At 34.6% G+C, this 11313-nt stretch overlaps 1 protein-coding gene and 1 non-coding gene across 2 annotated transcripts in view; both read right to left on the reverse strand.

Annotated features, from left to right (window-relative positions):
* Positions 1–9585, reverse strand: part of LOC118740122 (receptor-type guanylate cyclase Gyc76C-like) — a 24467-nt gene extending 14882 nt beyond the window's left edge. Inside the window, exons 1-4 of the mRNA XM_036471616.1 lie at positions 9339–9585; positions 7845–8083; positions 7651–7773; positions 7391–7577 (exon numbers count right to left, since the gene is read on the reverse strand). Of these exons, the coding sequence (XP_036327509.1) occupies positions 7391–7577; positions 7651–7773; positions 7845–8083; positions 9339–9585 (796 nt within the window). The remainder of the gene's footprint in view (positions 1–7390; positions 7578–7650; positions 7774–7844; positions 8084–9338) is intronic.
* LOC118740266 lies at positions 6891–7088 on the reverse strand. Its single transcript, XR_004993113.1, has one exon. It is a non-coding gene; the product is annotated as a U2 spliceosomal RNA (small nuclear RNA).
* Positions 9586–11313: the final 1728 nt, after the last annotated feature.

The raw sequence follows: 11313 nt of genomic DNA on the forward strand, positions 1-11313 counted from the left end.
CGGGTTGGCCCGGTATTGCAGTACCGCCGGGATTTCGGCCCAAATTATTGAATAAATATAACAAAGTCAAAATTGGGTATTATAAAATTAGACTCTGCAAGAAGGCTTGTCACAAGTAATGTAGGGTTCGAAATTTCAGACTTTTACAGACCTATTGTGCTTGTAACCGAACATTTTGTAACAAGCAAATTCTGTTACCAACAATTGTCACCACTTCTTGTACCCGCAATTCTATTTACCTTGGTAACGTTTTAATTTATTCAGCTTATTCAGCTATGGAGTTTTGTGTAAATTCTGGTGTTGCATATTGGTATTGCATATTTCACGGGGCAATACTTTATTACTAGCTTATGAGATGGTAACAAAATTTGCCGGTGTGGAGAATACGAAAAGGGTTTAAAAATTGACAGTAACTTTACTAACCGGTAACAAAATTTTTGTTACCAACGCAGAATAGGCCTGTTAGTATCAGTGTCGGACTTTAAAAAAATTCTGTGGTAGAATCTGGGAAAAAATGTGGTAGATCTGGGTTTGGATCAAACTTTGTACAAAAATTTAAACAATTCTGCAGGTTTTCACCTTCACCTAAATTGCAAACTTTTTAATTATACTCTAAAACAAGTTTAATTTTAGTAAATAAACTGCCAGACTGAAGTGAAGTTGCTAAAAATTGCGTGAGTTTTGGCAATTTTTTTTCCTTCACAGTTTAAAGCAATTCTTTCATATCAAGATATTTTTCGAACATATTTTAAGAGATTTCTAAAGGCATAACAAGGCGGGATGATAAATGAAGTTTTCGAAATTGTACCAAACGTCAGAAAAAAATTTACCAACAAAAAATTTTAAACGCTTTCACAAAAACAATAAATGTTTAAAATAAATATACATTTATTTAACGCCTTTTAAATAAAACATCTTGTAAAAATTACATATTTTTATACGTCGCATACGTGACAGTAGTCGTACGTTTCAATGTGATAAATCGAGGGTTTTTAATTGTAATCTGTTTCTACATTTAGCTTTTTATCAGATTCTGAACAGAAAAGAATGTTTGTCGTTCAGTTCGTTTTGAATTTTTTAATTCGTTCCATAACTTGCATATATTTAAATTTTGTTAAGTTTCCGTGTAGTAAGTTTGCATGGAGTAAATAAAGGAAGAAAGTATTTGTATAAATACTTAGTAGAAGTTTTTAACCAGCGTAAATCTTGGGTGTCGTGGGGACGAAGTTAGGCTGTCGATGCACAGACCCAAACGAGTAAGTCTGCCATATACAAGCACGATCCACGAGTACATTAACATATACATATAAGCAAATGCTCCGCGAAAAAAACAAAAACTTTCATTTCATAGATATTGAATTTTATCAAATATGGTACATGCATAACAAAGGGTTAATTTCTTTGTTTACGTTTTTTGACATTACAGTCAGGTATGAGAGAGCTCGACTGAATTGTCACTTCTACCTTGTTGAATATGCCTTGAGGAGCAGTGTTGCCGTTTTAGCCCTTTGGTGGCTGGATTTAGCTACCACATACCTTTTTGGCCACAGAAATTTAAAATTGCCCCTAGCCCTTTTTTTAGCCCTTTGGTGAATTTATTAATAAGGCATAAAATATTTGCTTAATTTAAACTAAGAAAGCCTAATACATATACATATGTGCATTGTATGTTCCTTACGTTTTTATACATACATACTGTAAAAGTATTGCCATTTGTTGAACAATAAAAAAAATGCTGGCAAATTGTGCTATTGAAAAAATGCTGCCAAAATCAGTTTCTGCTGTTCAATAAACGACTATAAGTGATCTTAGGGTCACGACGAAGAGATGGATGGTATTTTTAGGGATTGTAGTCGAAAGTTCAAGCCTTAATTTAAGCTTAAGTGGAAGGTTCTATCACCTTTTGTTTAATAGCGGCAGAGACTCAAACTTCGCCAAAAGTCAAATTTTACTGCTCAATAAATGACTATAAGTGGCCATAAATTCAATGTGCAGGAATGGTATTTTCAAGGACAGTAGTCGAGGGTTCTTGCTTTAATCTAAGCCTAAGTGGAAGGTTCTATCACCTTTTTACTCTTTGCTAGAGCTTCTCAAATATTGCAAAAGCCCGATTTTTTGACACTTTGACCTCGATTTTCTCAAAACCTGTAAGTGTTGGATCCTTTGTACTTACGGATTCGTAATCAGCACAAAAAAGTCTATCAAAAATAGCTTTAACATTTGTCACACCAACATTTATTTTTTATTTTTGTTGGCCTGTGTTATAGGTGCACTAAAAAGGTGTTTAGCTAACGACCGTCTGGAGGCGGTTCGGCCTACTAGAGTGTTAAATGGCCCATCAAGTCGATTGACCGTGTATGTTCTTGTGATGTGATTGTACCAGCTGCTGCTGCGACTTCAAAAACTATTTGAAAATTTTATGATTGTACCAGCTGCTGGTGTTGTGAGTGGTGAAATTAGCTCAATTTTATAAGTATAAAATATTTTGGCGGTAATTTCTTGCACTATATGAGTCAAAGCCGCGTTTGTGGAAGATTAAGTTCACGGTATTGCAGTTGCGAATTAAAAAAAAAAAAACAAGTTTAACAAAATGGTAGAAAAATTATGAAATTTCGGCCCTAATCAGTTCGATCTTTCCTCGACCTCATTTGTAAAGAAAACAAATTTTGTACCAGCATGCTGGTAAGTTATATGCTTTGAGCCTGATGGTACAATCACTTGGTGGAGCCAGCACGCTGGAGTGGTATCCCTGTGGGGAAAATGTCTAGTTTTGAACTGGTGCGCTTCTAGTACATTTAGAACCACTACTAGTTCGCGATAAATCTCTTTTGCATGCAAACAACTGGCGAATTTAACACAGCGATGTCATAGGAATTGGAAATTGTCCCCCGCTGCATTACCTTTTCTATAGTTCAGAACCAGTCCTAAGTTTGACATATGGGATCTAGTTCGCTTTGCACCCCATTTTCTATAGTTTCGAACCAGTTGTAAACGAAAAAAGTAACAACATGTTTTCTTTTTGGGTTAGCATGGTAGAAAATTTCAATTATTTGCAGAGAAATGTATTTTCAATCTGAAATCAAATTTGTTTGAATGAATGTAAATTAAATTGTACATTTGAAAACACGTTTACATACCTTTGGCTGTAGCTGAATTTGCAGAGCTGCTGACTGTTACTGGTTATATTCCAGAAGGTCCCAAAATGTTAAGATGCTAACACAAATATTAGTTTTGTATTGCCAAACTATGAAAAAGCATCTGCGACGTGCAGACTGAAAGCGTATTTGAACGAAAAACCTGCCAAGCAAAAATCTATTTAAAGTAAACAAGCCCCCCGCTGCATCCCTTTTTAATTAGTTTCGAAATAGTTCAAAATTCGCCAGATGAGATCTAGTTCGTTATGCATCCCTTTTTCTATAGTTTTGAACCAGTTCTAAATTCATCATTTTAGATATAGATTTCTAAAATTGCTTTTTAAAAGTACCACATATCGCTGCTTTTGAACTGGTGGCGATCTAGTTACTATCGGACTGGTTCGTTTTTGGCGATAAAGATCTAGTACGGAACTACAAATTTGGTTCACCAGTTCGGGGTTTCCCTACAGGGTTTAGCTACCATTTTTAGCCACAAGGAATTTTTTTAGCTCTTTTTTAGCCCTTTTTAAAGGAATTTGGCTACCACTAAAAATGATTCGCGGCAACACTGTTGCGGAGTGCTGTTGTCAGCTCTTCTTTTTATCACATCACGAAGTAGCGAACAAATATGGCACGTTCCAGAAACCGCTACTAGGGATTTGCCGATTTTGACAATTTTCAAGTAAAAGTAAACAACGCCTTAGAAACTTTAGATGCACTGAGAAAGTTTACTATTTTAAAGTTTATTTTATCCTCCCAGTCGACTTTTTTTACTTTTACTTGAGAAATTTCATTATATCATTCATATTACCATATCGTGTTTAGCAATTTAACGCAATAACACCACCTTTCCTGTCGACAAATTTATTATTGAGATAATTAACTATTTTACACAGGGACCGTAAACCGGCTTTGAACCAGAAAACCGCTTTTCTCTATTAACTAACTGAACCATTAACCGAACCGAAATTTTCCACAAATGTTTGATCCGAGCCGAAACCGAACCACTTTCTATAAAGGTTTGTTTCAACCAATTTTCAATAGATAAGCCTGTTAAACTTGCGCGTTTTTGTTTTTGTTTTTCGAACCGTTGAACCGAACCGAAACCCCGGATCAAAGTCACAAAAAACCGCTTTGACGAGCACTAAATCTAGTGCTTAAAGCATCAAGTTGGCAACTATGGCTCATACATACGTATAAAAAAAAATATTTTGGAGCGGGTGTGGAGCAAGAGCGAAATAAAATACCGGAGCGGAGCGATGAAAAAAACTTTGCTTTAATTTTTTTATGGGGTACTTGTTTCTGGAACTCCACTGATTACAATGTATGAGCGGAGGACGGACACTAAAATAAGAAATAGAGGTGGGTAACTCAGCACTGTGCTGAGTTACTGTGCTGACTCTTAGAACTGTGCCGCACGCTCAGACTCACCTCTGAAAAAATTTGTAACTCAGTAACTCAGTTTATGTGCTGACAATGTATAGCTCAGTGTGCTACAGAGTCGATATGGTAACTCAGTTGATGTGCTGACACTTGCATAGCTCGGTGCGGCTTGCATTGTTTAGAACTGTGTCGATGTGGTAACTCAATTGATGAGCTCACACATTCACACAATATGCGCGTTCCTTATCTCCCAGAAATAGTCAGAAAAAGTCCGAAGTAGTCAGATTTAGTCCAAAAAGCGTTCCTTAACTCGGAAATGACAGCAAAAATGAGAGAGCAACAGTCAGTGAGAGCAACAGTCAGTGAGAGCGACTCTCATCAGTCCGAAGTAGTCAGAAGAATTTTTTCTGGCAAAATCCTGAAAAGTGTCAAACTCAACTGAATTTAAATTAACAGAAATTAAAGAATTCGCTAAAAGTGAGAATAATCTAAAAAGTAAAAGAAATGAATTGAAATTGGAAGGAGGCAAAAAATAATTGATATAGCAAGTGTTTATTGTGCTTGTGCTTGTGTGAATGTGTTTTGTACATACATTTCTGTTCTTATTTGACGTTAGTTTTGTTGTTGCCATTCTTTGGACTAAAAATTTGGTTTTTTGCGTTCCTTTACTTTTCCTGTTACTCTCTTTTAGCGAGCGCATTTTGCTTACGCTCTGGCATTTTGACACTTTTCAGATTTTAGTCCAAAAAAAAAGGAATGAACCTAATACGATCTTCCAAAGAGTACCATAATAGATGGCATCACTAGACTAACCATCAATTGAATATACGACTACCAAATTTAAAAAGAAGCAAGGCGAATAGCCAAGTTATGCATACTTGCACTGCTATACCATTTTTACGTAAAAATCAAAACCAAACAGAATTCTACATGTGAAGTGCTATGCGTTGGGTAACCGCTTACATGCATAGCCCATTTAACAGATTCTTATGTGACAACTCTCAGGCAACACTAAGTAGGGAATTATTTTGCAAATGAACTCACCAGTTGAAATCAGCTTTGTAAAATTTTTCCGGCCAGCTACGAACAGAAGCTAAGGATAACCTTTTCTAAATCGATTTCGATTACTAACATCATCAATAATTTCGATGTACATACCAATTGTGCGATAGCACACTTGTGCCAGCTCACTGTGCTGACTCATTAAAGTGAGTTGGAGTTACTGAGTCAGCACACGAAAATTTACAGAGTTACCCACCCTTAATAAGAAAGAAAGAACTCGTGAAATTCGCTCACATCCAGGGTTGCCACTTTGGTAAATTGTTACCAAAATTGGTAGAAAAAATTTGGGTTGGTAAAAAGGTAAATTTTTTCTCATTTTGGTAGATTTTTGATGAAATTTCCGTTCCCGATTTATTTTTCGTAGTTATCTTTAAATATAAAATTAAATAAATAATTAATAAAATTTCTTTGCATACTTTTTATATAATTACATACGTAGAAATGTATATCGATATAAACCGAACATATCGCGCTCCATTCAAAACTAATTTTACTGGAATCCCGAGGAGCTTTTGATTGCCTAAATATTTTAAATGATTATTTAAATATAAAGAAAAAATTTACAGGTATGTAATAACGCACCATGATTGTTCGCAACAAGAATTAAATCAACGCCATTTTTTATCAATGGAAAAAAATTAAAAAAATCAATGAGAATTATAAGCAGCACATTTTTGGCTATACTCAAATAGTATTTGCTTTAAAACTCCATACCTAAAATTGTTCTAAAAATTCTGAGTAAAAAATTCGAAATTTAGACGAAAATTTTTGGAATTTTTCTATATGTTGTATATAGTTTGAATCCTCGATTTTTATGGATTTAGTTAAAGCAACAAAAAATTTTTACTCGAAAAATATTGCGAATATTAAAAAAATCACTTTTTTGAGTCACTGTATTTGTCTATAATAACTCGAGTTGAAGTTTTTCAAATAATAAAGTTTCATTGTTGCCTTTAGTTTCATCACTTCCGCTTTTGGTTGAAGGAAACAGAGAATATGCCAATAATACGACCCAAATACCGTATAACTAGTTAAATAAAAAGTTCTTAAAAACATAACTAAAAATAAAAAATAAAAAAACTAAAGTTTTAATTGAAATAAATAAAAAAAATAATAAAACTATAGTTTTTATTTAAATAATTATAAAAAAGTTATTGGTAGATATTTCCCACATTTGGTAGATTTTTTTCAAGTCGATGGTAAATATTTTTTTTCGTCAGTGGCAACCCTGCTCACATCTTTATTAAAATTATCCGATCACAACCGATCGTGTTACGATTATTTACTGCTATAAACCTTGAAATGTATTCAAAAATTTGGGCCAAAATCCCGGCGGTACTGCAATACCGGGCCAACCCGTGACAGAGGTGGAGCAAGCCCCTAAAACTCTCCGTCTATTTCCAAAAATCAGTTTAACATTTGTTGTCCTCCGATGGAGGATCTATCAGATGTTAAGCTGATAAGAACAGATACTACACTTTGATCTTAGCCATAAGGCCGAGAAGCGATAACTACACCGAGTCGCAGGTAAACTATTTCTCTTGAAATGTGTAAAAGGCATATGAGAATTACACTAACAGGATAATGATCGAACGAAAGCAGGATCAAAAGGAAAAAAACTTGCCTATAACTGCAGAATATGTTGAGCAGCGGAGAATTCACTTACAGGTAGGAGTTTGCACAAAACGTATTCATACATACAAGCTCTTTGGCTGTCATCAGTATACATATTTATGTATGTACGTAGGCATATATGTATGCATATCCACAATGATGATTCCCTTTCCTATTAAAATTAATTTTTTACTCACTGCGTGTATTTTTGTAGGTACGCTCCACCAACTCATCGAAAGGATTCACCATGAAGCCGTGATGATAAATAGTATTCCATGTTTGTATATCGCGCACAATTACGCCAGCATTGTGTAAAATATTCTGTATTGTCTCAGCAACCGGATGAAAAGGACTATGTGGACTATCCAAATACAGGAAGGAAACCTAGTAAACAAATATTTTAAAGTAATTAAATAACTATGTTTTAAATCATTAAATATATACCAAAGCCACTCACCTGCGTCCAATTAAAAGCTAAAAGCAGTGAAACCACTGACTTTGAAATTTGCGTATCCGGCGGACGCGTGCGCGCAAAGGTGGGAAAGTCCTGTTTATTTGACGTGTCGCGGTGTATGCAGTACTGCAATAAATTTAACGATTAGTAGCATAATTTATGATTTGGGATGATATGCTTTAGGTGGCTCTGTTTACATAGGATATCATAGGTAAATTGAAGGCGGCTGCCATGCGCCCCTCATGCACGCAGGTCTCTTGTGGTCCAATGTAGCCGGCTACTTGCCGAGTCCAAAGTGAGGCCGTTTGCCGTATGCTCGATACTTCATCACCATAGGTTTCGGCCACAATGAATTCCAGTGAATGACCGAGTTCCTTAAGCCTGCCAGCATTCACTTGGGAAACGGCGAGTGTAATGGCGCCGGAGATGGTGATGCCTGTAAAGAAAAAAATTGTTTTTAGATTTTTTAATTAAAATTTATAAATCTTGTAATTAAAAAATGTAAAATAGTCTTAATAGTAAAACTTGAAACAGTCGATTTAGAAGTTATCTATATACATAATACGCGAAGGGATTTTTTGCCCAGTTCATCAGATCTGCACCGTTCGTTCGATTTTCAAAAGTGAAGTGCCAAATTGAAGGGCTTAGGGTGTGGATGTTCAATAAGGTTTTACTTTTTCGAAAAGAGTTTCCACCCGTTAGAAATTAAGCTCAAATTATTTAAAAAGCTGAATCAATTACTACAATATGGATATCAACCGGAATGGGGTTGAAAAGGCTTTATAGCTTAACTACGTATAGGAGGTTTGCCACATGTTCAAAAAATGTAGTTAAATTTTAATTAAAGAAATTTGGTTAGTGCATAAGGTATCACTATATGGGTATCAGACAAAAGAGGTTTAAAAGGTAGTAGTTTTAAAATATTTTGAAGAGGGTTGCCACCTATTTGAGAAGTCGAATTAAATTATTTTATACCCAAGTTATATGCAATAATAAAAATGGATATCAAATGAAAGAGATTTAAGAAATATTTAGTTTGTCAATTTAGAATATTTTTGATGTGTTTGAGGGTTGCCCCAGTTTAAAAGGTTAAATTAAAACCATTTGATAAATTAAATGAATTACTAAACGATGGTTATCTATGGAAATGGGTTTGAAATCCTTTATTTCAGGACTATATTTAGGAGGGTTGCCACGTGTTTAAAAAATAAATTTCAACTTAATTCATCAGTTACTTTAAGTATTTATCAGAATACCGCTAAGACCTCGTCATTAGAAGATCTTTCAATTATTTTTTCGAAGGACAGTAAAGAGCTTTACCATGGCTGACTTGTCTTTTGAAAGACCATAGTTAGTTGAAAGACAGTTGCCAGAATTGCCTTGTTAATTGCTGTACAAACATATATATGAGGTGGCGCTGAAGTCGAGTAATGTGTCCTTCGGGTCCAAAGGTCCCTCAGCAAACTTACTACATAATACCAGTTTGGCAGATTCGGGTCGTATAGACACTCATAACCTTGAAATACAGATTGCGGTCGATCGAAAGAAAAACTCTAAAGCTTAAAGCAAATTCCGATAAGTTACAGTAAGAAAGGATCAACACGGACTTGAACAATCGGGACTTGAACAATTGGATTGATTTAGTTTATTTCTAAAATATTTCCTACTTCTACTTCTATTTCTCAACTCACCTGGTCGCTGATAATCCAAATTTCCCGGACTGCGCTGTGAACCGGTTAAATAACCCAAAGTAAATACTTCCGCTGAGACTTTGCTGATACTGCGCTGATTCAAGCTTTTTGTTGGCAACGGTAGAATGCTCAAATCAAAATTACCAATTAATAGTAAAAATATAATTACAAATAATGAACGCGTTAATGATAACGGTAACGATAACGATAGTAAATGCGTCGCAGACGTGCAAAGGAGTGTCTTCATTACGCGCAACGACGATAGGTTTTATTTTCCAACTACCCAAAATTACTGTTAAGTACTTGTGTGTGTGTGAGTGTGCCTTTTCTGCAAATGATTACAATCTCAACTTAACTTTCTTTGATCAACAATGATTTTGTTTATAATTTTAAGCTATTTAACTGGTAAGTACGTTTGGCACGCGACGGGCAATCTGGTTGGCAGTGTTGTTTGCTTGCTGAGCAATTTGGAATATTTGGCTGCAGCAATTTCAGCATTTTTAAATTTTTGCAAAGGGATTTCACTAACTTTAAGTACCTTTTTTGATTTAAGTACTTTTTTGTTTTAAGTTTGCATCTTACAGATTTTCAGATATTTGTATATATTTTGTTTCTTTTACGCTTCATTATTAAAAATTTTGTATGCACTTTGTTTCGATTATTAATTATTCCTCATTTTCTTTTTACTGTTAGCACAATGCTAATTTTCCTTGCATTTGCAGTCACTCCTGCTTCACGCAATGTCCTTTGCTTTCGTTCACGTTACATTTTTGTTGACTTAGCGGCTTCATTTTGTCCTTTAACGCCATTGTGTTAAATTTTTCATTAATTTCTTGTTACGAACATCTATCTGTTCGTGATGATTAATACTTTAACCTCACATATTCATGTGTGGCCATATTCTTCCCGGGTTGCTTTCCTTGTGGCCTATTGATTTTCTTTTAAGCCTTAATAGCTCGCCTTTAATATCCAGTTATAATACTTGTTCACGCTACTACGTTTTATCTTTACTGTGCCATTTATACTGTTTGCTAACAATTTCTTTGGCTAGTTGTACATAATTCCACTTTTCTTTGAATAGGAGGTTGGCTTTGGAGGTTTACTCTGGTTTTTGTCCACGGATTCATTTATGTTGCCATCCCTATTAGCTGAAAGTAAAAATAAAAGGATAAACATTACATCAAATATTTAGTGACTTTAAGAGCTTTCGTTAATAGAATAGAATGTACGATAGAAGAGAAGAGAAAAGGCAATCTTACTAATCCTACTAATTTTATAAATGTGAAAGTTTGTGGGTGAGTGAGTGGTGAGTAGGTTGGCTGCTCTTTCACGTTAAGACGATATTTGATTGAAATTTGTCACACATAGAGGTGTCAAATATAGGATATTTTGGGAAGAGAGTTGCCACCTTTTTCAATAGGTTACATAAAATATTAAAACAATGTATCAAAGGAAAGGTGCTGCTCATAAACGATTTATTTCGAAATAATTTTGCAGAGGGTTGCCACGTGTTCAAGAAGTTAAAATCAATTTAATGAACAAGTTAAATGAAATATTGCTATATGGGTTTAAAACGAAAGTGGCTTAGGAAAAATTTATTTCGGAAATTGGTAAATGAAATATGAATTTTACATGAGAAATTAACGGATAGGTTAAAGAAGGCACCATTTGGAAACAGTTTTTGAAGAGGGTTACCACCCGTTTAGACATTTAAAATCATTTTAAATTAAATATGTTAATATAGGAGTAAAACGAGAGATGTTTAAGAAAGTTTTATTTCTCAAATATTTTTTTATGAGGGCTACAACCTGTTTAGAAAGTCAAAATTTACCACCTGTTTAGAAAGTCAAAATTGATTTAATTAACAAGTTAACTGAAATATTTTAATATGGGTGCCGAACGTGAGAGAGGTTTAAGAAAGATTGATCTCGAATATGGATTGTAAAAGGGTTGCCACCTGTATAGGAATTAAAAA

The sequence above is a fragment of the Rhagoletis pomonella genome, unplaced genomic scaffold, assembly GCF_013731165.1.
Source record: "Rhagoletis pomonella isolate Grant_MI unplaced genomic scaffold, Rhpom_1.0 Rhpom_scaffold_00005, whole genome shotgun sequence".
Taxonomy (NCBI): domain Eukaryota; kingdom Metazoa; phylum Arthropoda; class Insecta; order Diptera; family Tephritidae; genus Rhagoletis; species Rhagoletis pomonella.